At 37.7% G+C, this 27348-nt stretch overlaps 1 protein-coding gene and 1 long non-coding RNA gene across 3 annotated transcripts in view; one reads left to right on the forward strand and one right to left on the reverse strand.

Moving 5' to 3' along the window:
• Positions 1–27348, reverse strand: part of CTNNAL1 (catenin alpha like 1) — a 50839-nt gene that overhangs the window by 708 nt on the left and 22783 nt on the right. Inside the window, exons 6-17 of the mRNA XM_072959875.1 lie at positions 26520–26690; positions 24332–24532; positions 22128–22214; positions 18892–19050; positions 16758–16850; positions 13466–13616; positions 7940–7977; positions 5546–5596; positions 5298–5452; positions 1977–2025; positions 678–734; positions 432–545 (exon numbers count right to left, since the gene is read on the reverse strand). Of these exons, the coding sequence (XP_072815976.1) occupies positions 432–545; positions 678–734; positions 1977–2025; positions 5298–5452; positions 5546–5596; positions 7940–7977; positions 13466–13616; positions 16758–16850; positions 18892–19050; positions 22128–22214; positions 24332–24532; positions 26520–26690 (1326 nt within the window). The remainder of the gene's footprint in view (positions 1–431; positions 546–677; positions 735–1976; positions 2026–5297; positions 5453–5545; positions 5597–7939; positions 7978–13465; positions 13617–16757; positions 16851–18891; positions 19051–22127; positions 22215–24331; positions 24533–26519; positions 26691–27348) is intronic.
• Positions 439–26526, forward strand: LOC140696121 (uncharacterized). 2 transcript variants are annotated; one of them, XR_012072163.1, is made up of 3 exons: positions 439–552; positions 20221–20440; positions 26003–26526. It is a non-coding gene; the product is annotated as an uncharacterized lncRNA (long non-coding RNA). The 2 variants fall into 2 exon arrangements; XR_012072164.1 differs by lacking the exons at positions 20221–20440; positions 26003–26526 and adding an exon at positions 3703–4358.

The following is a 27348-nucleotide window of genomic DNA, read 5'->3' on the forward strand; positions in this document are numbered from 1 at the left end:
CAGCCTGTTCTAATTCAGACTGTTAAGGGGCTTCTCAGAGCATACCGGATAGTAACAGTGAATTGCGATTCCTTGCACTCTGCTGTATTGTACTCAAACTCCCCAAGACAAACAACAGGAGCCCCCTGCTCTGGGGAGTTTGTGCCCTAGTTAGTCAGGGGATGACACTGGGACTTAAGGGTAGCTGCTAAGTACTATGGAATTAATCAGTCCAAAAACCTCATTTATTTGGTGAACCTACTGCTCCCTGGGGTCGTTATAACTGCAGATGATAAATAGCTCTTGCAGTCAAGGCCCCAAAAATGGAAATAAATTGTCCTTCTGTGGGTATTAACATATTATTTGAAGAAAAAGGGACTGGAAGCTAACCTACAAATAAAAAAGTGTAAGTTTCTCAAGTGCCTTTCTGAATAGCCCACCCTCCCTTTTACCTTTAGAAACACTTGATTCTGCAAAGGTGTCTTAGTTATTGTCTGGAGCTGGTGGCAGAGAGGAACAAGCTTGTTTATTTCCAGGAGAAGCATAAGCTTATCGTCATCTTTCAGCTGAAATGTAAGTGAGGAAGTTATCACAACTCCAACGAAACTCATCTTCTAGACCTTAAATACCTTCATACCTTAATGTATGTCCCCCAAGTAGGTATTTATAACATCACCAGGCAGGAATCCGTGAATTACCTGTTTTGAGAAAGCTTGCACACTTGAGGCAAGCTTCAAGCCCTCTTCAGCAAACACCTGGCAAAAAGGAAAAACACCACTGGTTTAGGTATATGTCTTCTAGATCGTTGGTAAGAAATACACTCATGGATAATTTTCACATAGAATTTTAAGACTAAGACCTAAACATAAAAGGTCTGTCATGGAACTCCGAAGTTTTTTGTGGTACCCAAGAAAACACAAAAGTTTAACTGTATTCAGAAGGAGATTTCCCAAATCCCCAAACCTGATGAACATTTCATGTAGACAGTTCAGCAGACATTGGTTTAATGAATAAGCTAACACAGGAAGAACATGATTTGTGGATTTTTGCAGTAAAAAACCTCTGCGGTGCAGTGTGACTTGGAATGGATATGGGACAAACTGAACAGAATGAATCCAGAATTTACTCCAATTTTTAAAAGGAAAATAGTCATTTATAGTAGACTTTACAGAAAATTCCAAATGAAATATTTTCTACAATTCTTCTAACTCTGTTGACAATCATCCTCTGAAGCTGAAACCCCTTTCCCAAAGAGCTCAGGCAGAAGCACATGGGAATGCCAAAGGAAACTGTATAAAGGTGATAAAGTGGTAGAAATTCCAAATTTCAAATGCAAAAATGCCTTGGTTCTTGAGAGACAAACAGACTAATAAAAGAGTCAGGGGAAATAAGAAGGAATCTTGTAATCCACTCACCAGTCTAAGCCTCTAAGTAAAGGAAGAGAATTAGAGCGACACACAGGGGCAGAAGGGTGAGTATCAGTACACCTGTCTCTCCCTGAATGCCCTCCATCACCAGGAAAACGGAGGAAAAAAGGAAACTAACACGAGCTGACAACATGTAATGGTTTCACGCCTATGACAGATGCTTTCTTGTGTGTTGTCTCATTTAATCAATATTATTCATCCACTTCAACAACGAAGAGGCTGAGAAGCCTTCCTAGCATTAGGACAGTGCAAGGGATATGCAGCTGCTGACAGGATGTTGTCACCTACTTGGGAAAACCTAAAAGCTAATATTGTATCTGTTGACTATCAAAGCCCGTTCTGCTTTATCCCCATAATATTTGAGTTTGTTTTTTTTTTTCCAATGAGATCACCAAAAAGTTCCACAAAATGCTACTGCAAGCCCTGTTCTGTTCTGCCACTCTCCATGGTACTCATGTGTGTGCACAGGTAAGCACACAAACATGACACAGTAAAGTATTTAGAAAACTAGCTGTTACCAAGTTTTAGCCCGGAATTAAAGTGTTTGCATAAAGTGGAAATAAAACATACCTCTAGCTGATGAGTTAAATCCTGAGAAGTTCTCAGTGGCCCCTCTCCCCTGAAATAAAATGGATTATTAAGGCGCTAAGAAAAAGTTACTGCCTGGAAATTTATTTCATATTAAAGTTTTAGAGCATTTTGTATATTAACAGATTCCAAACTCTGAAGAATATTGAATAGACTAATAATATTGTGAATATTCTTGAAGCAAGTTTAATATTTAACTCTGACTTCTTTTTTTTAAACTATTATTTCCTAGGCATTTTTTAAAATTTCAGGTAAACATTATATATGTTAATTTTATAATGTAAGAAACTTAAAACTGACAAGTTATATTTAAGTTTTACTTTTCCTTTTTATCCTTTTTTATTTTGCTTCATAAGTTTAAGTATATGAGATCTGATCATATGTCTTAACCAAAAAGCCTTTGTTCCATAATGGAAAAAAAGACCAAACCAAAACTCAAGAAACTCTCATGTTTGATTCTCATTTTAACTCTGGCAGAAATTCGGTTGTTTCTGATGAGACATGTCATTTAAGTTTCGATTTTAAGTCTACAAAATAATCATAATACTTGTGTTACTACTCTCTTCAGAAGATTAGGGGATATCACATTAAAAACTACCAAGAAGAATTAAGAACTTTACAAATGAAAAGTAAATTACAACAAAGAGCAACACAATGCATTAAGAAGAGCGGCAGCTTAGGCATGAATCAGAAGATCCAAAATCCAGTAGTTACCAATTTTGCCCCTTAATAGCCGTAAGATGTGAACAAAATATTCTTACTCTCTGATAAGTCGTTGTTAAGGATCAAATGAAATTATGGAACAGAAATCACTTTAACAACTATAAGGCACTGTTAAGTGTGAAACTTTTGAAAACTGTAATACACTAGAAAATCTACAATATATAAATTATAAAGAAACATGAATAAGTATATATAACTTATAAAGAAGTTATATAAATTGTTAAGACAACTTTAAACAATGGCCTGATGAAAAGCTGTACAATTGTCCAGGAAAACTACAAAACTGGACACTGTGAAGGCTAACAGAGGAGTCTCAGAAAGACGTAACTAGATGAGGCTGGTAAACCAGTCTCAAAAGAAAACAGAAAAATTTTGTTTGAGGAAAAATAGGTATACTGACAGTGTGGGTGGAGAACAAAGCCAGATTGAGATTTTTACCACAATTATATTACCAAGGCTTGCCAAAACGGCACAAGCTGTTATCCATTACAGAAAATCCATTTTCTTTTCCTGCACTTCAGTGTTCCTCTCCAATGGCCATATTCTAGCAACACGTCCCATCCCACAGAGCTTCAGTTATCCCTGCTCCTCCTAATGTAGCCTGTCTGCTTCCTAGTCTCTGTGGGATGCATGTCATCCCCTAGCAAAATCCACTATTCTCACTCAGAAAAAAATGCTAACCATATAATCCTGAAATATTCTGAAATAAGAAAAAAGAAATAAAAGGGGCAGTCAAAAATGTTTTAAAAAATTCTATTTGGGAAGATTTTATACACCAAACTACATTCAGTAGTAAGTAATCATTTATTTCTCCAGTTTTTACCAGTCAAAAAAAATTTTTAATCTGATTTCTATCACCATGAGATAACTAGCATGATTCCAGTCCAAAGTAAAGATCCTTGTTTCTTCATTAATCTTCACATTTCAGTCACCCACACATTTAGTGTGGGTAAACAAAGGAGTTCCATTTCACTTTCTTTTACAGATTTGACTCATCAGATTTTTAAAAGATATGAACTGAGAAAGGCGGTCAAAATTAGTTTTGGGAAAACTCAATCCCAGGAGAAGCCTGCTAAGAAGAATTAAGAACAAAGGAAGGAAACCACCAAAAAAAAAGTCTCCAATGATGGAAAACATGGAAGAATATTAACACATGACTGCTAAACAGAGGCAGAATTATTCAGCTCCTATCATTTCTCCCTCACCCTCCAGAAGGATCATTTCTCTTGAAAAGGCAGAAGACGTCATCAAGAGAATGAATGAATGCTTCTTCCTCACTCCTAGTCTTCCTTCCCTATGAGGGAATCTTCACCAGCACAACATCCCTCACGGCCCTCTGCTCTCTTATGTATTTCACCCCATAGAAGACGGTGGATATTTATTGGGCTTTTTCCAGTCTTTTTCATGACTTTGCAAAAATAAACTGGACACGGTAGCCCTTTCTTATCTCCTTTCTCTCTTGGCGGTAAAAATGCCTTTGGGAGATACCTGGTTTTCCAAGTGTTTTAAGAGATACATTCTGCCCCTTATGGGGTAAGATTTCTCAATTCTAGGGATTATTGTTAAATAACCTACTTGCCTGTGGCTACAAACTACATTATTCAGTATCAGCCGTATCAATATAAATGTTACTGGCCCCTCTCTGCCTAGTCTTGCTTATTTTTCATTTTGTTCAGAACTTGGGTGGGGAAAAGGGTGCTATTTATTGAGCCCCAAAGCTCACACAGCTGTAGAGATCCTACCTACTTTAACTGAGCTTAAGACTCCAGACCACATGGACTACATTCCAGAATACTGAACAGCATGCAGGTGTGAACCACTGCTGATTGTACTTCAAGATCAAAAGGAGTAGGAGAGAAACCATAACACCAAAGATACCAAGTATTTTCCAGGCTCTAAAAATGAAAATAGTAGATATGAGAAAATGAGTAAAAAGGCTGAAGTCATTCTTTGAGAAAAATTCTAGAACAGATGACTGAGCAGATAACTACATTTTTAGCAACATGGAATTACTATACCATATGTATAGTCTTCCATTATTACAACGGAACACTGGAATGTGATCAGCGTCGACTTCAACAAGGCACTTGACCAATAGTATTGTAAGGTGGACAAGACAGAGAATGTAGGTCAAGTAAGTGTAAAGTTAGGGACATTCTCTGTGACATTACAAATTCATGGAGACTTGGCACCATACTGAGGTGGTAAACCTCATGGCTCTACTCTTTGATCTGTGTTTAATCAGTCACTATGTAAAGATTTAAAAGACATGTTTTCTAAACTTACTGACGCTGGATGGGAGAAACACTGATACACGGTATGACAAAAAGAATGCAAAGTTACTTCAAAATTATTGAAACAATGGGATACAAACCTAGTAGAGGATTTCTTCTAACTCTAAATCCTAGTTTAATCAATGTCTTCTTGCTGCATTCACTTAACTGTCTTAAGAATTACTTACAATCTCTTAACCATATATTTAAAACTGACTTTAACCTACCAGTGATGTAACATGGCACTTCTTCTTTAAACAGATACCAATATATTCATTTTATAAGATCAAGATGTAACTACATTTACCTAGTAAATAAATACAGAGAATAGGCCATACTGGACATGTTCCGCCCATATCGAACAATTTCGTTCTCCTGATCCTCCCACTTCTCAATCTCGCAGTTGGCATCAGAGGTCAGCAAACCCAGCTTGAGTCCAAGCCTTGCTATCTTGGCTTGCTCCTACAAAACATACATTTAAATCTCAACAGTGTAGTCATTACTGATGTTAAACAAAGATTAGAAGTAAGACTATTGCAAAGAAAAAGCTCTTACCTCAGAGTCAGGCTTGTCTGGCTTTAATGATTTCACGTTTGTGTTATTCTTCTGTGACAACAAAAAGATTAGGATATCTTAAAAAGCAGTACAGTTAATTGTGAGAAAATGCAATAGTAATAAAAAGCCTAACAAAGTACCTGTAATAAAATTTTAATTTAAAAATGTTCAGTACATACTTAAACTCTATTAAATCGTTTGAGTAAAAACAACTACAGTTGGCCCTCGCCCAACATGGGAGCTAAGGGCACCAACCCTCCACCCACAGCCGAAAATCTGTGTATAACTGACAGTAAGACCCCTGTATCTGCGGTTCCCCAGCATCTGTGGTTCTGTATCTGTGGCTTCAAACAACCCCAGACAGTGTAGTACTACAATATGTACTATTGAAAAAAGTCCACGTACAAAGTTCAAACCCATGTTGTTCAAGAGTCGTGTAATTGCAAATACTCTACTAATACGTGAGTTCAGCTTTGAACGAGGAGTTAGAAATCTGAGGCTAGGAAGAGCAGATCTGTGTCCCGGAAGGACTCAAAGACTTCTGCAGTCTTCTCACAGTCCAATTATTATACCCCCAAACCTTCCCAGCCCCTCTGCTGAATTATTCTTAAGAAATGATGTAATAAAATTAACCACTCTATGTAGCTTTCCATACGTTCCTAATGTTATGACTCTGGGATTCAATTACTTTAACCAGTTTGCCCTTTTGAAGGCTAAATTTCAGCATCCTAGTTTCTCTGACTCCAGATTCCTAATCCTATATCCCAGGTTACATAGGAGGTTATACTTAGAATTTAGGATCTAATATTTGAACCAGCATATTTGATGGGCCCTTATCTTTGAAACAGTAAGTCTGTTTTTATGTAGACTACATAGAACTCAATATTTTATTTCCCTCAGGAGAGGAGAAAACAGTTTGGTTACAAAGCTGGCCCACTGATGCCTACTTACTTGTAGAAACCACTACCAAAAGCAATGTTTCTTTGAAAAATATATTCAGAAGTTCTCTGGAGATGGCAGCCCACGTTGGGCATCCCTCTCACTCTGAGATCTGCTGGAAACTCCCTTGCTTGTTGCAGGACTTCCAGAGCAGCTGGACTATTAGAGATAAAGGGGCCAAGAGATGCAGGGAGCCATTTTTTTTTTAAGGAAACATTTATTTAATCCACACACACAGATACAACACACACATACACACATGCACTGAGTATATATTCACACACATGTGCACAAAGTATAAATTATGATAAAACAAAACACACATGTGCCTCCTTAGCTTCTTTGTGGTCTATGTGTACTTTTTATTACCATGACTTATTACTGCTGACCAGCTATTCTGTTACCAGTTTCACTGCAGAACAGCCTCAACTTTTCCCTTTATTTCTATCCTATAGTTTATATTTGCTCATTTAACATAGCCCCTTTAAAATGTTCTAATGCTGTTTACTATAGAAGAAATGGAAGGAGATAAAGGACAGAAAATAAACACAGAGAATCTATAAAGTTTTACATACACACACACACACACACACAGTCTTAGGTTCATTAGAAAATAAACAGAGATGGGGATAAAGAGTATAGCTTAGTGGTAGAGCATATGCTTAGCATATATGAGGTCATAGGTTCAATCCCCAGTACCTCTATTAAAAAAAAAAAGGAAATAAACAGAGAAGATCAATATTCTCTTTGGCTCCTCCCTGTATAGTCACATCATCTGTATCTTCCTCCTTAGACTATAAAACAATTAATAAAGTATTTAAGAAAGTTAATACCTTAGAGGTTTTTAGGTATTATTTTATTTAGAATCTTACACCCCATCTTATTCTTTTAAATTTAGTTGTATTTTCAGTATTTTTATTTTTACTTTCATAAATTATTATTACTAAAGTTTTTAATGAGTACTGAAAGGGTACTGCCTGGAAAGGTATAATAATGCAACCAAGCTTGCCATCTAGTGGGCACTATTTATCAATGCAGTCAGATGTATCAGTTTCAGTTATAAAATGCTAAAATTTCAAGTCTCTAAATGTAAATAGCATGGCATTTTCATCAAGGTAGAAAGCATTAAGAAAGTTCTTTGTTTGTGTAAAATGACTCCTTCATGACCTTGTTAATTAGACCCAAGAAATGAAGAACAAAAAGACCTCTGACTTCAGATTACGGCTTCTTCATCATAAAATTTGTTACCTATTTCCTCAGTTCCCCGAACCCAACACAAATAACCTACCTATGGGCTACATCTAGACTGCTACTCTGAATAAAAACTCTGAACAGTCAACATTTAATATCCTAACTTTTTTTGTCATGTCAATTAGTGGAAGTTGGGGAGAGTCAAAAAGAGTGTGATTTGAATTCCTAAGAAAAACATTCTGAAGTGTAAAAACTTCTACTTACCATTGGCTTTGGGAGTGAAAGATAGCCATACTTCTCTCCTACAAATAACATACATAACTTAAATGTTCTATTACTCAAGTTTAATTTTTAAACATTATTAAATAAACAGAAATGTTAGTATATTAGTTATGATAATTTAGTCTATTAACTATATGTAATTGAGAAATAAAACTGTAAATTGGTTGGTAAACGTCAAGATTGTCAGCAGTTGTGTCTGTTAAGGCGTCTATGTTGGCCAGTCTTTACCTCCCCCAACATAACGGCACAAAGGCAAAATATCACGCTGACAATTACTTATATTTATAACCAGCTTCCTTGACAGCGAATTCTTTTGCAGCACCCTGCCTCTAATGAAACAGATTCTCCTTTTATCACTACCAGTTTATCAGCTTGCTTCCTTTTCTGCAAGTACCAGGCTAAATCATTTACAGCTAACCTCATAACATACTCTCCCAGTCAGGAAAGAGGAAAACTCTAATGTAAAGCTAGGAAGATGGACTAAAGCAAATAATAGTCTCTTGGCTGATAACTACCATATGGCAGAAAGCAAAATAACTATGGAAAGAAAAGGGATGTGTAATGCCCACTTCAGCCCTGCGCTTTCATACTTCTGGCTTCTGGATCATGTATAAAGTCAGGTTACAATGCAGGATAGATTTCTTTTTAAAACTAGTTTGTTATATCTGGGGTAAGAATTCAAGATAAGATTTGAACAGTAATTGCTTTTTGATTTCAAAGAAAGGAAGTATATTCAGCTACAATATATTAGGTGGAGCCACATGAAACTGCTGATATTCAACCACTTTGAAAATAAAAACAGCAATTTCATATGGCTCCACATAATGAAAGTAAGCATAATATAAGAGCACTAAATTGTCCTTGTTACAGAACGACTATTACATGAACAGGGTGAACTTGTTCACAACATATTTAAAATTTCATCTAGGACTGTGTTGTTGAACACAGAATCCACTAGCCACATGTGACTACTTGGCAATTGAAACATGGCCAGTCTGAATTGAGATGCGTTATAAGTGTATATATTAGATTTTGAAGACTTAATATAAATAAACAAAATGTAAATGATCTCATTAGTAATTCTGAAATATTGATTATAAACTGAAATGACAATATTTTGGATACTGGGTTAAATAAAAAATATTATCAAAGTGAATTTCATTTGCTTCTTTTAAAATTTTTCTTGTGCCTCCTAAAAAGTTTTAAATTACACATGTGGCTTACATTATATTCCTGTTGGATGGTGCGGATCCAAAAGAGGAACCATCATTAAGAGTCAACCAATGGTACCTGGGAAGAGTTTTATGATTCAGATCATTTCTTTGTTGTGTCAGGATTTAAGGGTATTTTATTAATGGTTTTTTGATCTCAGAATTGTGAGAGAACAATACAACTTAAAGAGGTCATCTCCATGCCTTGTCTCTTAGAGCTGATAGATAAAGTGTCTAATTTAGCTGGGAGATTAACAGAAGACAATCTTCAGGTCACTTAGAATCTCAAAATTCACCATCAGTCTTAATGCAAAGCATGAACCCTGTCCATAATATCCTTTTTTTTAAAGTGGTTTTAAGAAGCTACAGAGGAGGGCATAATCATTAATTAAGTATAATTAGCTTAGATGAGCAGTCTTGTATCATCTACCCTTGTGATCCTCCGTAGTGCCAATGACCCTGAAATGTTCACATCTACTATCCAAGGGAATTGGAAAAAAAAAAAAAAAGCCAAGAGTTTCAGCTCTTGTTTCTCCAGGATGCAACAGAGTTAGAGGAACCAGAAGGCAGGGAGAAATAAATGCAATGAAAAGAGAGCCTTTAGGGTACTTTATTTTGCTCTCTAACGCATTCTTTGGTTAGACTCAGAATGGCTTTATAAATTTGAGGATAATTGCAAAATTGATCATTCTTCAGATAGTTTTCCTCCAAATGCTGTGCAGGTAGGGTTGTCTCACTTTCCCCCAGTTCTAATATAAACCAAGTAAGTTGATAATAATACCATAAAAAGAAACCCCACCAAAACAAATAAGTGCATAAAAATACCAAAAATGATGAATCTGAATCATTTTATAATTAATTATCTAGTGATTTTTTTCCATACATGTCTCACTATTGCCATTGATTCTAAGCAGAGCAAGAATATAGATTCAAGGTGGGAAGGGATAAATTTGGGGATTTGAGATTTGCAAATGTTAGCCACTATATATAAAAATAGATCTGAAAAACCCAATTTCTTCTGTATAGCACAGGAAATTATATTCAATATCTTGTAATAACTTTTAATGAAAAAGAATATGAAAACGAATATATGTATGTATATGCATGACAGGGACATTGTGCTGTACACCAGAAACTGATACATTGTAACTGATTATACTTCAATTGGAAAAAAAATTGACTCAGTTATGTTTAGCATTTATATCAAAGTAAAGAGGTAGCATAATTATTTCTATCTCTGATGGAAATACATTATAAACATTAGAAGTAATTAGATAAATGGGAAAATATATTTGGTACAAATATTTGAAGTATAGAATTTTTCTCAAAGCACTGTCTTCATGGGGGTATCATAAGTTTAATACTCCCTAAATCCTTTATTTAATATTGTCTAAATCAGCACAATACTTGTTGCCATCTTTATTTCTAAGTTTACAGCTCCAGATAAATTAAGCTCAGAATTAAGTTCAGAAGGCCCTCTTATCTTATGAGGATACCAAAATGATTCCTTATGACAATCCAGTTGAGAAGGGCTGCTGTCCATTTTCAATAACCAGAGCTTTCCTGCATATCTACAAAATAAAACTAATCCCCTAAGGACATGAGACCCTCATTATTTCACTGAAGTTATGCTATATTATTCCTTATTAGAAGTTCTTATAATTAGCTTTTTTTGATTCAGGAAGGGGCTTATATGGCATGATCAATCAGAAAAAAATTAATGTCCCCAGACCCACTTAAAAGGAATGCCTCAAGCACTAAAGGATAGGCAGATTATTCACTAACCTCAAGAGTGGGACTGGGGTATTTTCGAATTTGGATTAGACCAAACCCAGTTGTTATCCTCAAATTCTCTCTTACCTCTAGATTCAATTAATCAAATGAATCAAATCCTACCAACATTACTTGTAAAAGTCTCCTTAAATCAGTCCTCTTATCTTCATTTCTACTATCATGGTCCCATCATCTCATGTCTGAATGGATCACTCCCTTGCTCCAGACTCATATATCTCCCAAGTAAGCTCATGTTTATCCACAATCATGTTCCTTTTCCCGTATGCCCCATTTTAGTGAACAGCACCTCATGCATCCAATCTGTCAAGTGGTAACACAGGTGCAGAGCTATGGATCTGAACCACCTGGTACAGCCCTATGAACTGAAGCCTCGTCATGTTCCCTTCAAGACAGTTCAAACAGAAACAAAGGAAATCCAGCTTCCTTAAAGAAGGGATAGAATCTGCAAGCTATGAGAGAAGGCTTCTTTTTTGACATTTATTTCTTTAAAATAATCTAATTCTAAATGTTGATACATATTCATCACTAAGGGAATGTGGAGTCTTTTTCATCTGATCTCTTGTAATATGAAGACCATGGCCTTCCTGGAGGTTTGGGTAAGAAGGCAGAATTGGATGAAGGCAGAGGCAAGAAGACAAGTACTGATTTTTGAGTTCTTGAAACAAGCCCAGGAGGCCCTATTGTGTAATTTGAGTGTCTCTGGGTGAGGGGACAATGGCCTAGCTCTCAGACTGACTTCAAATATGGGAATATTAGAGGCTCTTTTTCATTGCTTAGCATGTTGTTTGCTACTTAATTGGTTGGCAAAACGATACCTGGGAACATACCTGATAATTCTCCTAGTCACAAGAGTCAAGATATGCAGAGCAGAACTAAGGTGGCTAAAACACAGCAAAGGCTTTCCAGTAATAGTTTATGTGCATTATAACAGTAGCAAAGATAAATCAGACTCTGAAGAATACACCCTGTCTTTTGTATGAAAAGCAGTGGGCCGGTGCAAGGCAACAGGCAGGCTTGTCATAACAACCACACAGAACAAGAAGAGCAATGCAGTGACACTGGACTCAGTCCAGTCAAAATGGCTAATTCAGAGTTGGGCTTCTTTATGGAAAAAGCAATTCTTAAGAGCTTCATGGTAACAATCAGGGGAAAAAAAAAAAGGCAGTGTAAGAAATCAAGCAAACCTATCTGAATTATCCCCACATAAGGATGCCTTCTGAACAGTGAGATACTACCAGTTAAACAATGGGTGTCACTAATCAAAGGCAGAAGTTTCCCACCTAAAGAGGAATTTTGTTCAGTACTCAGGAAGTTAAGATAACCTAATTTGGGCAGGAAAGATACCCACACCTAAAGAAGATATCATTTACATAATATCCAGCTTGGAAGTAAAGGAAACCACAGGGTCTATGTAGCCCAAAAATGAGTATAGGATTTTCCTGTTTCAGCTTTGGTCTATCCACATGGGATGCGAGCCTAGCGCTGAGAAAGACTGGGGGGCTATTCTCTTCAGTTCCTAAACAAGTCTCATGGCTAAGTGATCACTTTCCTTTAAATGTGGATCAATTATATCACTTTACCTTTTAATGTATGAAACTCACCTCACACAAAAATCCATTTATCAAAGCCTGAACATGATACGCCATGCAGACTAGCTATCATACAACTCTTTAAATACAGAAGCATGGTAAGCATTTATTACACTTAACAAATTATAGTATATCTACAAAGTCTATGGCTCCCTGATTTTTAAGCAAATCAGCAATCATCCTACATGAGTATTTTTTAAAATATGAAATGTTTAAATAAGTAAAAATAAACATATAATTTGATGTTACTGTGACTTTAAATGACATTTTAATTTAAAAGAACAAGCATGCTTGACACTAACAGAAACTGTTAGAAAGGAAAAAATATGTAAAAACAAGAACATACATAACAGGACACACAGTACAATGGAAAATAAACAAAACTCCCAGTTGATATTAAAATAAAGAGTAAAAATTATGACCTCTATACATTGTATGGTTCTATTTTACATGTTGTAGAAATACCAATGAACTTACCCACCAAAGGAAATATTCCAAGATTATGTAGTCATCAAGGAAAGAGATTCCATCCAAGCGGAAGGAAAGCAATTTGAAAATCAAATAACTACATTCATTTCATTATGAAGTTAGTAGAATTAAATCAGAAGCACTGTATTACAGAAGAGCTTTTACATTAAAACTAAAAAACAATTTAGAAGAAATATAAAATGACTTAATTTCAATAAGAAAGTTAGAATGTTAATATTAATTGAAAGAAATCTGCAAGACTGTTCTACAAAAAATTTTACTGCTTAGATACTAAAATGAAGGACAAATAATATTTTCATAACTTTTATAAAAATAACCCAGTTGGGTTATAACAAGTTATTCATTTTACATCTGAGGTTTGAAATTAAAACACTAATAGTTACATTAAAATACTGATATATTTCAATATGCTGGCAGCTTCTCACCTCGTCTTCCTTCAAACACATCATTGATTTCTCTCAGCAGTGTTGACATGTCACTAATTTGGGATTCCCAGGCTTCACAAAATACATCTAGATTTTCTTTAGCAATTTTACTAGATGGATGCAACGTCAAAGTTTCAGCAGCAGATATTATCTAAAGAAACACAATAATATCTGATTTGGTGGCAAATCACTCTTTGAAGAATGTCTTCAACCATGGTTAAGATGTAGCAAATTGATTTGAAATAGTTTTGGTTAATATCCAGGTTAATATGTTGGCTCCTCACTGAATTGTCGGAAAATAAATTTATAAAGTAGGGGAAAAAAAAAAGAAACACAATATACAGTGGTGTGCATTTCAAAATCTTAGCTCTCGGAATCACATTAGAAACCAAATTGCAGTCTGTATTGTTCAAATCAACTCAGTACACAACTAGGAAGCGATTTCCACACATAAGCTCCATGTTGGGCACTGCAGACATACCCAGGAGAACAAACTATTTCTTATCATCTTAGTAAGCAGAACTCACTACTTCTTATAATCTTATCTATAGACAAATTGCAGGCATTATTATACAGAAGCCTTTATTCAGGGAGCAATTATCTTTGTTTTAACATTTTTTTATTGAGTTACAGTCATTTTACAATGTTGTGTCAAAGGAAGCAATTATCTTTATTCAAGGAAAGCTCTGTTTCAACAAAGCTATACCCATGGCATAATTCAAAGAGCTATACTCAGACTACACAGTGCGCACTGTACACTGCAGCAGTGGTGGTGGTGATGGTGGGAGGGAGGCAGTAGGGTATTGGTAGTGGTAGTAATTGTGGCAGCAGTGGTGGTGGCAGCAGGAGTAATGGTGGTGGTAGTAGCACTGGTGGTAATGGTGGTAATGGTAGTAGTAGTAACACACACACATACCTACGAGTACATGGTACATATATTCTTGAGGTACTGTGTTAGGTGCTTGATACAGTAGTATTAATTCTCAAAAACACACAAACAAAATACTACCCTTCCCAAATAAGCATTATTCCCATTTTACAGCCAGAGAAAATGAGGCCCAAAGATACCAAGTAACTAATACACGGCTATTCACTCATCTGCCATCTGCCGGACACTGTACCCATGTTCTAGGTTCAGGGAAACAGCTGCAAATGAAACAGATAAATGTACCTCTCTTCATGGGGCTCACATTAACATGTGGGGGGACAGACAATTAAAAATCTATTAAGTAAATTATCATATCTTAGAAGATGACAAGCGATATGTATAAAAACAAAGGGTAAGGTAGATGGAGGGTGTTAGGTGGTCACTAACTTAAGGTGAAGTGTAAGCAAAAAACTGAAGAAAGTGAGGGAGCCACGGGGGAAGCTAGGGAAACTGCTGAGGTGGGAGCATTTCTGGTATGTTCTAACAACAGCCAGTAGGCCAGAGTGAGTAGACCGACATGGAAAAAAGGAAGGTCACCAGTGGCCATGTGATAGGGAAACATTCACAGTAAGGACAGACTTTGATCAAGATAGGAAGACACTGGAGAGCTTTCAGAAACTGATATGGGCAGACTCAGCTCCTTCGAGAGAGTTAGACCTGTGTGCTCAGGGCGGGCAGTCCCACAGGCACAGGCGTGACAAGCAGGTGGCAGCTTTATGAGCAGAACACAGTTCCCCATCTTCAGGGAAGGTAAGCACATGGCTTGCCAGGGGACTAAGGGCTGTATTTCAGCAGTGCTGCCCTCTCAACCAGGAGCCACTGTACAGTGTGCAAACTGTTCAACTGTGCACTGGATATGATCTAACATTTTAAAGGAAATATAAAAGCGACATTGCTAAAGCAGAGATATCCAGAAACAATATAAATTATCTTAGAGGCATGTTCTATTTCCTTAAATTATCCCTTTGTGAGACAGATGGCCAAGACTAGGAATAAAAGCTGAGGCTACGGGAACACAAAAGGCTCCTCAAGTTATAGAAATTGACAACAGGCTTTGTCACCACCCTGGGGAAGAGAATATGGCTTTGCCTAATATCCCTGCTGCAATAAGAACAGTAAGTAGAGAGTTAAAGCCAAATAGCAAGTAGGGCCTGAGGATAACAAGAGTGGATTGCATATGGCAGGAGAGTTAAATCCTTTAGTTCTACTGAAACACACTTATAGCTAAGGCAAGTAGGATGACTCTCAAATGGACAAGTAAGTATTGAGGCCTTGGTTTCTCCTAATAAACAGAGATCCTCTGGTTATAATAAAATGTTCAGTAGATGGTCACTGCTGAGGGTCACTCATATATATAGTTCCTGCTTCCATGATAAACCTCTGACACTGTTCTCTACAGGGAAGCATATAATCTTCCCTCCAGCACCCAATATGGGTCTGCTGTAAGGCACACGTGTCCTTCGTCTCTAAGTTACTTTCACTGTTCTCAACGATAAATGCCGGGGCTCAACATCTATCATCCAATAATGCAATTAGGAGTAAGCCTGTGACAAATGAAACAAGAACACCTGATAAATTATATTCTAGAGCTTAGCCCAAAAAAGAAAGGAAGTTCTGTCCCTCATTTTTTCCCTTAGAGTATGGGATATCAGTCTTTAAAATGCTTTTGAAAATTATCAAAATAAAGTAATATTATAGAAAATTCCAGAAAATAACCTCACAATTCTCCCAAGCAAGCAGAACTTTCATTGCTGCACATTCCTAGTCATTTTCTCACATATACACATTTTATATAGTGGCAATTATAGCATATAAACAAGTCTGTATCCTGCTTTTTCACCTAACATTTTTAAGAAATGTTTTTTGATGTTGCTAATTCTAGTTATCATAATTACTATTTTAATGTTGTAATATATTATTTGCCTAACTTAAGATAGTTATTTTGCTTCCAATTTAATCTTATTATAAATAATGTTGTAACAACTGTTTTTATTTTCATTTTTTTTTAATCTCCTTATGTCCTTAGGAATTACTGGGTCAAAACAGACTAATATTTTTATGGCCTGTTACATTATGATAACTCAGTTTTCAAACGTGTTACTATCACCTGCATTGTAAACAGCGTCATTTAAATGGGTATAAACTAGGGCATCAATTAAATGGACCAACCTCCAGTTTGGCAAATGACCAGATAATCCAACGGAATGTTCTGGTACACTACCAACAAAAATTCCATTACTTTCATGTCTTCCAGTAGATTTTGCCTGTAGCTATGTAGAATCATTTATGTCTTCGTTCAGCACAACTTGCTATGACACTCAGATAAAACACAGTGTAGAAAGAACAATTTGCTGTTGATTGTACCTGTTGGCCAGTCACCCGAAATGTCTCCTCTGCATGCATACAGGTTATTTCAAGAGGTTCTGTCCCAGATACATGTCTCAACAATCGACAGGTCTACGAGAAAGCATTTGTACAGTTCAACTTTCACATTCTAATTCTTCACAACAAATAGTATCAGTTTATAAATAGTAAAGAAAATAAAACTTATTAAAACCTATAAAAATAAATCTGTACTTTAATGAGAAAATTTAATACTATGTTGGTTACTAACAGAGTCTAGAAACAAGGCAGGAATAAGGGTTTAGCATATACCCTAGTGTTTGTACTTCCTATCTGATCATGGCAAGGTGGTCAGAGAATATCAGAATCAGGAGGAATCTTTGAAAGGATATATGGTCACATATTTCATGTATGAAGAAACATGGCCTGGAGAAGGACTTACCCAAGGTCTCTCAGCTAAATTATGTCAGTCACCACAAGCTACACATTCTTTCTGCCAACAAATAACACTTATCTTCCCAGTCAATTAATATACCTTTCACTGCAGGTAACACTGGATTAGGCAAGACTGATGTAATGAGTAAAGAGCCTGTATCAGTGAAAATTACTGAAAATCTTGAGGCTTAAAATAGAGAATTAGAAATAAAATCTTTTTATTTCTTAAAAAGATTTGCTTCAGGATTTCTATAATCAGCAACTCTGCCTACAGTCATAATATTTGGTTTATAAACAAAACAGCATCAAATCTATTTTTAAAATATCTGCCTACAGTCATTTTAAGAATGCTCCCTAGCAGTTTTCAGATGTAAACAAGTAAAGAAGAGGAAACTAGTCTAGTTCGTCTGAAGTTTCGTCCTAAGCACTAGTCTCCTTCGGGGAGCAGGGTACGTTAGATAATATGAAAACAGCTAGGCAGTTCATATCTGTGCGTTTATATACAAGCTGATGAGGGCATGCCTCACATACGCAAGGGGAATATATATACATATATATGCCTTATACATACATGGGTTAAGCATACATTTTTTACCAACAAATGTCTGACATTCTCAACAGACAGAAGGCTTAGAATATCAATCAGTAACTGGAATTATAACAAAAGTGCCAGGTCAAGCGCCTGTAACACATCACAGAGGTATAGGCAGAACAGGAGAGGTTCAGAGAAGGAAGACTGTGATGAACGTTTTCTCTTTGTCCCTCTATATCCACTCTTCTTCCTTCTCAAACCTGCTTTCACCCTGGGAGACCGACACATGTGGTCTACAGCTGTGCTCGGCCAATGGGAGGCCCCGGCCACAGACCAGCAGGGATGAGGCGAGGAAGGGCCTTCATTCTCATGCTCCTTCCCTGCAGGGTCGCCTTGGGCCGTCTGAGTCTCTCGTCCTAAAATCACGGTCTCTCAAGGTAGCTCTCTGAAAGACTTCTACACCCTTCCAGTTTCCAGAAACCACTCACTCCCCCTGTTCACTTCGGTGGAGGGGTCATACCAGCTCTGCTCTCACTAATTCCCCAATTCCTGCACTTTCATGGTTTCCCCCACGCCCTGTCCATGCAACTGCAAATCGTTCCTTTATTAAATCCATTTTAAATTAACCTGATTTGAGGGTGCCACCTCTTTCCTGCAGAGACCCATATGATTCAAATTAAACAAGGTCATACAATATACTTCCATTGCTCTACTTCAAGATCTAATCTCTCTCTAAGTTTAAGAAGTGCATTTTATGAGCAGAAATCAGTGATGGCCAATACTACCCAATTTCTGATCACTGAGTGGTTCCACTGCTGGGCTGTGCTCTACTCCAAAAACTGTCCCTCAAAGTTACACCAGTTCTCCTAATATTATATATGCTGCTACTTTTTGACTTATTTTAACAAAACTGTGTAAATGAGTCCATAGTAATGCAGAAAACAGAGTGTAATAAAAGTGGATCTAATCGTCCATCAAAAAAAAAAGAAGTCTTTTGTGGGCTCTAGCATTTTTTTGTTGTTTTGTTTTAGGCCAGATTGTTGTAAGAACAGAAGAGGTAACATTATATCTTTAAAATTCCAAAGAAGAAAGAGAAAATGCAAAAATTATATTTTGTGTTAATAGTCCCTGATGATAGTACAGCTTTCACTGAACTACAATTTCTCTAACAAGCAACCTATTACTCACCTCAACAAGCCGCTCTTTCTGTTCAGAGAGTTTGCAGGCATATTCAGCCAAACCTTCTAAATTTCCTTCTACTCCAGTAAGTTTTAATGCTTTTAGAATCACATGATCCGCATGGCATTTTAACAGATCTGCTGCCAGCTGGGCTGCTGTACTATGAAGCTGCAGATGTGGGGGATGAAGGGTAATGAAAGAAAGACAACAAACAATAAGGTTTTGTGATCAAAAACTTCATGAGCACTTTAAAAACCAGAGTAGCAACCTCAGCAGTCCCATTCGATCAGCTGAGGGGGAAGAGTGAAGTTCCCTGTGGTAATAGTGGAATTACATAGCCCTGGGGAGCTTGCAAACTCTCCCAAGGCCAGGTGGGATCCTGACATCTATGCGTCCCCTGGTGTTGGCAATAACGCTGTTTGCAGAAGATGAGCTGTTCATCCTGGCAGAGTAGCCTGGTCCTTTTTTCATCCTATTAGCAACCAATTCTTTCCCACACAGCTTCTCTCTTACCTAAAAAAAATGCTTCCACTACTCTTAAAGTTAGTAAGGAATAAAATAGTATGAAGAGAATGGTATTCAAAGTGCTAAGAGGAAAATCAAATGGCAGTTCATGGTCTTCAACAAGTTTTTTAACAGACACTGAAAAAGTATCACTGGGAGATGCAGTCAAATATGTATTCAACAAATTTTATCAAATACCTACGTTATGGCAGGCACTGGACCAAAGGCCAGACATACATGACAAGTTGGACACAGCCCCTTCCCTTCAGGGACTCACCACTTTCCTATATTATTTCTCACCAATTATCTCTACTGCTATCCAGCACTTAACTCTCTAACGCTTGGGTCTCAGGAGAAATGATGGATAAAAGGGTAATGAAAACCTCAAGGTTTTATTTAACTTTAGGTGGAATGGATTTTAAGCATGGCTCACTCTCACTGGGTATCTTTGGGTACTATTAACTCTAAAATCTTTCCTTCTCCATAACCTGCCTTTTTGTTTTTTAATGTTATGCCAGGTTATTTTGCAGTTCACCAGAAAGAGATCATTCTTGCTGTCTTAAGGAAAATATGATTTTGATTAAGCCTATTTGAATGAAGTGATTCTTTTTTTCCTGGAAGTAATCCAATGTCAATTCATATTACAAGACTTTGTACAAAATTAACAATAGGGTAGTCCGAATTCATGAAATCAAGTGAGAATAATTACGGTCAGAAACAAAGACGTTAAAATGCACTTTTCCTTTGGAAATTAAATGCACGTAGGAATTCAAAAGATTTTGTTTAATCATCAGGGCCCTAGAAAACACCTAATGCCAGCCCTTTATTTCACAGACTATGAAACAGGTCCCTAGAGACTAAGTGACTTGTCCAAGGTCATGTAAATCTTACAAGCGGTTCTGGAGACAACTTACTAACAACTCCAGGGGAAGACGGGTGAATAAACACCAAGTTCCTGCTCTAGGCGAGCTACTGAACACAGCTGTATAGATACTATCTCCCGTAGTCCTTACAAACGGTCTTCTAGGTTGATGTTGTTACACCCATTTCAGAGGTAAGGAAAATAGAATTATGGAAAGCCACACCAAAAGATTTTATGCTCTACTGATAGTCAGTTTTAACAATAGTGTAATTAAAATTGAAGAGGCTGAAAAAAATGGGTAGGCTTTTTATAAACCATAGAAAACCATATCCTTCTATGTTTAAGGATGTTAAAATGACAGTTTCAACAGGGATGAATGAAACATCACCATGTATATGATTTACAAGAGAAATGCCCCTAAACCAATTTCATTCTCTCAAGCCCTTTGACTCTCTTAAAAAATATAAGAGAAGAAAGAAATCAGAGATAAGGTTGAAGAAAGGTTTTTGTGAGGAGGATCTGTTTGGAGCACTGATGGTGCTCACTATGGAGTCCCACCTCCAGCACACCCCAAAGTAGAGGGAGCAATATGGCACAGGGGTTGCAGCAAGGAGCTGGCGCAGGGAGGCACCAGGAGAGCCTCTGAAGAACACACTCAGGTATTCATGAAAGAGAGAGTCAGCTTTAAACATCTTCTGAGCCCAGCGCATCTTACGAGGGCACCAGTCGCTAAGAGCTTTCTCCTTCCCCACTGCCTTCTCTCCCTGTGCCACAACCTGGCAAAGACCTGGAACAGAAGCTAGACAACAGCGGATGAAGGGCCTGAAAAAGGGACAAGAGGTCACACCTTCCCCCAAAACCCTAGGTGGGGTGAGAGGAGTCGGGAAGAGGGGAGAAGTCCTACAATTGAATACATCAAAATACTGATTAATATATTGGACCGAAAACCTCATTTTTGAACTGGGATTGTGTTTTATGATCTAAAGCAGGAATTGGCCAACTTTTTCTGTAGAGGGCCAAAGAGTAAATATTTTAGGCTTCTCAGGCCACACAGTTGCAACTACCCAACTCAAATGGGCAGGGGTGTGTCCCCAAAAGCTTGACCTACAAAAACAGACAGCCTGGTTGTAGTTTGCAAACCCCTGACTTAAAGTGACTTTCAGTTACCAGAGAGTGACCAAAGAGGTCACTAGATGATAAAGTTTTCATCTAAAAAACAGGAAAATCTTCTCAACCAAAGGAGTATTTTTAAAAACCAGCTTTGTTAAGATACACTGTATATACAACAAAGTGTACTAAGGGTACAGTTTGATGAATTTTGACAAGCATTTCTACCCAAGTCACTACCAACATAATCAATATTTACAATTTACCCCCAAAAGTTCTCTTCATGCCCCTTTATAGTAAACATCCCCCAACAGGCAGTCACTGATCTGGTTTCCATCACAATAAATTGGTTTGGCCTTTTTAAGAATTTCTTGTAAACAGAATCACCCACATACACACACACTTCTGTGTCTGACTTCTTTCACTTAAGTGTAACGTCTGAACAATTCATCCATGTTATTACCTGTACCCACAGTGTTCCTTTCTATTGCTGAATAGTATTTGGTATAGTTATAAACCAAAATCCATTTATTCCTCTGGTGATAGAAATTTAGACTGTTTCCAGCTTGGATCTATTATAAATATTTGTGTACATGCTTTGAGAATGATGACACTAATAAAACAGTGGCTTCAAAATAACTAGGTCAGAGGAAAACTTTTAAAACCATTTTCTGGGCATAGGAACATACTAATTCTAATGCATTTTATACATACCATACAACATGACAATTTGCAAAGAATTAAAAGAGGCTAGATTTCAAACTATACTTACTTCTTTCTTAAGTTCGTTGAGGCTGTGACTGATTTTCAATATAGTGAGTTCTAGTTCTTCAGAGACGCTTTTTGTTTTCTTGGTTTGCTAAAAAGTTTTAAAGGCATATATGAAAGAGTTACCTCATCTTTTTCATCTGGTAATTCCAATTTTACTCGAACTATAAATAATAGTAAGTTTTCAATATCATTGTATGAACTACAGGAAAAGTGGATTTTAAAAATTCACTTGTTTATCGTTAGAGTGGAAAAGAGAATTTTAATTATTTAGTTATATTTTTCTACTCTAAACTTAAACAGGTGAATTTTTAAAATCTAATTTTCTTTAATAAATTTATGTCTAAAACTAATCTGTTTTATCATCTGCCTGGAAGGCTTATCTCTTCACTCTTAACTTTGTTAGAAATTAAAACCCTACTCATCTTCAAATCCTCATATAAATGTCTTTCTCAGAAAGGCCTTAGATCACACAATCTAACTGAGACCCTCTTCTTACCCACTCTGATCTTTCCTCTAAGTAGTCACCCTAGTTTGCAACTACATATGTACTTTCTGATTTTCCTTGTGTGAAGTGTGTCTTCCCCACGAGGCCTTGGTAAGCTCCGTGAAGGCTGGGATGACATTTATTTTGCTCACCACTGAATGCACAATACGTGGCACAGCAATTGGAAAGTAGGAGGTATTCTGTTCCTTGAATAAATTAAAGTCCAATGTCCGTCTCTTCATGAAGCTTCTTGATTCCTCTGGCTAAACACGAATTTACCCTCCTTCAAATCCTCTCAACATATGATCTGAACCTTTTTTTAGGACAACTTACAGATTTTTTTTATATCTGTCTCACACCTTTTTTTCTACATTGCAAACTTCTTGCAGGCAAAGATTTTATCTTATTCATCTTTAGATTTCCACTGCCTGGCATAGAAAAGGCACTTAGTAACAACAACTGAAGAAAGTGAATGAACTTTTGACGTCTGACATGCAGAATCAGAGATCTAAGTGCTTGTGAAATATGTGTAAGGTGCTAATAGCAAATTTAAGGCTTAACAGAACTAGATTCCCAACACAGACAGCATCTCCTCACAGAAACTCTTTATACTGCATGTTGGGCTTAAAATTTAACACTGAAGCAATCTACACTTCAGATTAGATTCCACATAGATAATTCAGACTACACACAAAATACTGCTTTGATCCCTGACACCACTCTACTCTAGGTCACTATTCCCTGTTAATATAAGTATTTGTAATGTTGTGATGCCAAGAAAATATGAAAGAAATCTATACTATTCTTCATTCATAAGTCAGTGTCTTCATAAGGGAGCAAACTGCTGGGCCCTCTCAGGCACATTCACCCTTCCTCATCCGTACTGCCCAAGCTTTCGCCCGTCATTTCCAGATTTGTTCCATCCATGTTGTATGTTGTAAACCATGTTAAATACTTTTTTCACATACAATAGATCTAAGAAATAAACAAATGGTGCCTGAGGCGTGTCTCAGACCTCTACCTTTCAAATCTGTACCCCACCCTCTCTAGGAGAATGAGTGCACACTTCCTACGCTGTCTGTCCCACTTCTGTCCGTCTTTGCCACTCTTGCCCAAATAACCTCCCACGTCTGAAGCGCACCAGCAGCCTGTTTAAGGCTCTTTAAGTGGCTGCCCACCAATCTGAGACCAGGAATCTGTGTAAGGGTGAAAAATCTTTTACCTGCCAGCTGGATCTACCCTTGGTTTCATTGAATCTAGACCTCAGTAAGTTTTCTAAATTGTTGTGTCTATAAATCAGCGGTCCTCAGAGTTAAGAACTGTGCACATCTGAGTGGCTCCAGCAGTAAGATACAGGTCCCAAGAACCTCAGGTAGGGGTCTGCTTCTCTGCTCTTCACACTGAAGAAGCATTTTGGGGAGGAATTTTACAGAAGTGAGTTTGGTGGAAGAGTAGGGACAACAGGGTGAACTAGTGATGGGGATGGTAGCACAGAATCCAGACCAGCCAGGATGAGGACTGCCAGGCCTAGAATGTCTAGCACTGTGAGTGCTGGTTGGGAAGCGTCCTCTGGCCAAGTAGGAAGCAGAAAAGGGATGAGACATCCTGGTCCCACTCTGGACCACATTCATACTCCCGGTGATGATGGTGCCTCCCACAACTCGCAGAGCTCAGGGAAAAGCTATTACTTAGGATTTACTCTGATGAAAGAAAGTTCTTACAGCTTGAAGCCACACAGAAATTAACTGCTGCAGCTCCATCCTCGCCTGAGTCGACAACTCCAAGATGCGCTCCCTGTGCTCGTGGCCGGTGTAGGCACAATCAGTGAAGTCCTCTGTGCGCTCCAGCAGGGCTTCCAGCGTCGCAGAGAGAGTCTCTTTTGACTGCAAATAAAGATTCTCCCGAAGAGTTTCAATATTCATCTGAAAACAAACAGGATATACATCCACGTGAGTCAACATTCCCACCTACAGATGGGCTGTGGTTTCTCCCAGGGCCCAGCAAGGCGCTAGCAATTTCCTTCCCTGTCTGAAAGCTCAGCAGAAATACAGCCTTCAGTGATGACTTGATTGTCCACTAGTCCAGAAGGACACATTGCTCAAGAGCCACCGACAGCCACACAGAGCTTCGTTCCTATAGTTGTTAATAAAAAATTCCTATACGATTAGTGAATACTAAGACAGAAAGAGCATTCGCCTTATCACGTAGCAACCCGTAGGAGAAAAGAATCAGCCTCCAGGTAAAGGATTTGTATCTGAGAAAATGCCAAGGCAAAGTCCTGGCAGATGTTACAGCCAAATATGAACACGTGTTGAGCCCAGGGGGAAGGGTGCGGAGGGTGGAGGTGGGGGAAGTGTGCAGGGGGTGTAGGGTACAGAAGGGACTGGGAAAGGCAACCATTTTTCCTTTATTAATTCAACAAAACTTTTCCACTCACCTAACTCATCTCCACGACATTTCGTATTATGTCTCCAACAGTACCTTCATGACCAAAACATTCTCTACCAGGGGGCCTGTATATTCCTTCTAAAATGTACACCTTTGGATATTTCCCCCTCCTACTAACTGGCTCCTCACCACCTATAAAATCAAGCCCAAATATGTACCGCAAAGCAAAAAAATCTTCCAGGGTCTTATCTTTACATTTTGTTCTAACAGTCTGTCTCACCTCTCTGAGTTCCCCAACCTCCTTTCAGTTCAGCCATCCTGGGCTTAGAGTTCCCTGAATGTGTGGTGAACACAGGTTCACTTGCACAATCTTTTCTCTGTCAGCTTTCTAAGATATGCTATCACTTCAACCTTATCTAATCTCTAGACCTTAAAATGTGTTACAGAAACAACTTGGGCCAAGAGGCAGTAAGTGATGATGATTGTGGTCATGATTGTGGGCACAACTCTTGAGCTGATGAGAATAGCTTACATTTGTTTCACACTTTAGAGTCCTTCCACGAATATTATTTCAAATTAATCCTTACATATGACACATTTTAACACGATCCATGAAAATACCAAGATTTGGGAAAGTCAAGAAGCCACAGGGAAGTAACAGCTTCCCCTTCTCCTCTTGGCCCAAGTTATCTCCAGTCCTAGGAGACAGGATTTTTTGAAGCTAGGAAAGAACGTGGATAAAAGTGAGGTATGACATTTGACAATGAGAACCTGAGAATTTGTGAATTTAAACAGAATGACAACATAAAAACCAAGCCATGATAACCACATACCATTTATGTTAAGTTTTTTAACTTTCTCTTTAATAAGAACATATATATGTTTTTAAATAGCAGCTTAGTAGAGTGTTCTTTTTTGAAGGCCATTCATTTGTATGGTTTCACAAGATTTGTTCATAAATTTGAAGTGCGGAATACATTAAAGTATCTTGTTTCCCTCTACAGATGCCGAGAAGATAACCTCTGACAGTGAGACCCAGTCTATTCATGATCGGTCAGCCCTGCAGGATGCCCACTCGTGGAAGTGGCCTCGGTACAGCACTGGCCCAGGCCAGAACCAGAAATGCAGCCCCAAGAGGCCGAAGTCCTGGCTCTACCCCTGTTTGTTTCTGTGATTATCTTTTGACCTTTGACAAGACATCTCTCCTCTCAGCCTTGACAAAAAGAAAAGATTAGAAGAATAATCTCTAAGATTCCTTTCAGGGATAAGAACTCTGAGAGAATCACTGGTCCCTGTAGTTTCCTTACCCTCAGGAGGAGATGTGGGGTAGGGCCCACGGCATACACACAGACCAAGTGCTGTAAACTGAAAGGCCATGGACTTTGGAACCAGAGAGCCCTGGTTCTAAAGAAAGGTTCTACCACACATTAGCTTTCCTCCTCAAAAACATGGGTACAGTAATATCTACCTAAAAGGGAAGTTAAAGAAAAAAAAATCAAAATATATTCTCTCTGTTCTTACCTTGAATTCTTTAATTCCAGTGAAAATACTGATAGATGAAATGTCAGTCTCTCCATTTGGTTTGCATTCGGTCACAATTTCAATTACCTTATCCAATGCCACTTTCATTCGGTCAAACACTCCTTCTTTGTTTTTATGGGCTGATTCACAGTTGGGATGCCTGAGACACGTCTTTGAAACAATTGAAAAATTTTATGTTAAGATTTGGTCCATATCATAATACACAAAATCTTATTGAGAACATGTCATGCTAATAAAAAAAATGGTTCTTTACCAAAAATTCCCGTGTCCCTGGCTCACCCAGCTGCTGCTCCTCACTACAAGTGGAAGCAGGATGAGTAAAAGGCGATATAGTAAGGTTAAGTGAAAAAGGCAGAGCGTAAAACTGTATCTTTATACTTCAATTTGTTTACGTAAAAGTTTGGGGGGAAAAAAAACCCTGTATCTTCATCATGATTAAAACTTTTAAAATGTTGCCTTATACATGCAAGGGCTAAAAAAGAATAAGGAGAAGTGAACAGACGTTACATAAGTGTGGGTGCATCTTTGACTTTCAAAAAATGATGTGAAGGAAAAACTATCCCAGGGCTCGGCTATGAACAGAGCCTTCCAAGCAGGCTCCAGTGAATTCTGTTTCTCTGGCTTCACTGATCCTAACAGAGAGTTAATATTTTAAGCAGAAAAGGTAATTCTAAACAAACTGCTAATGAGATGTTTACCAGTTCAGCTTGAATTGTACCGATTTGCTGGTCGACTGCCGTTTGGAATTACAAGCTCTTGATTGACAATTTTGTTAAAAGTAGAATAAGGAATTAGATGTATGAATTTA

Source organism: Vicugna pacos, chromosome 4 (assembly GCF_048564905.1).
Source record: "Vicugna pacos chromosome 4, VicPac4, whole genome shotgun sequence".
NCBI classification, from domain to species: Eukaryota; Metazoa; Chordata; class Mammalia; order Artiodactyla; family Camelidae; genus Vicugna; species Vicugna pacos.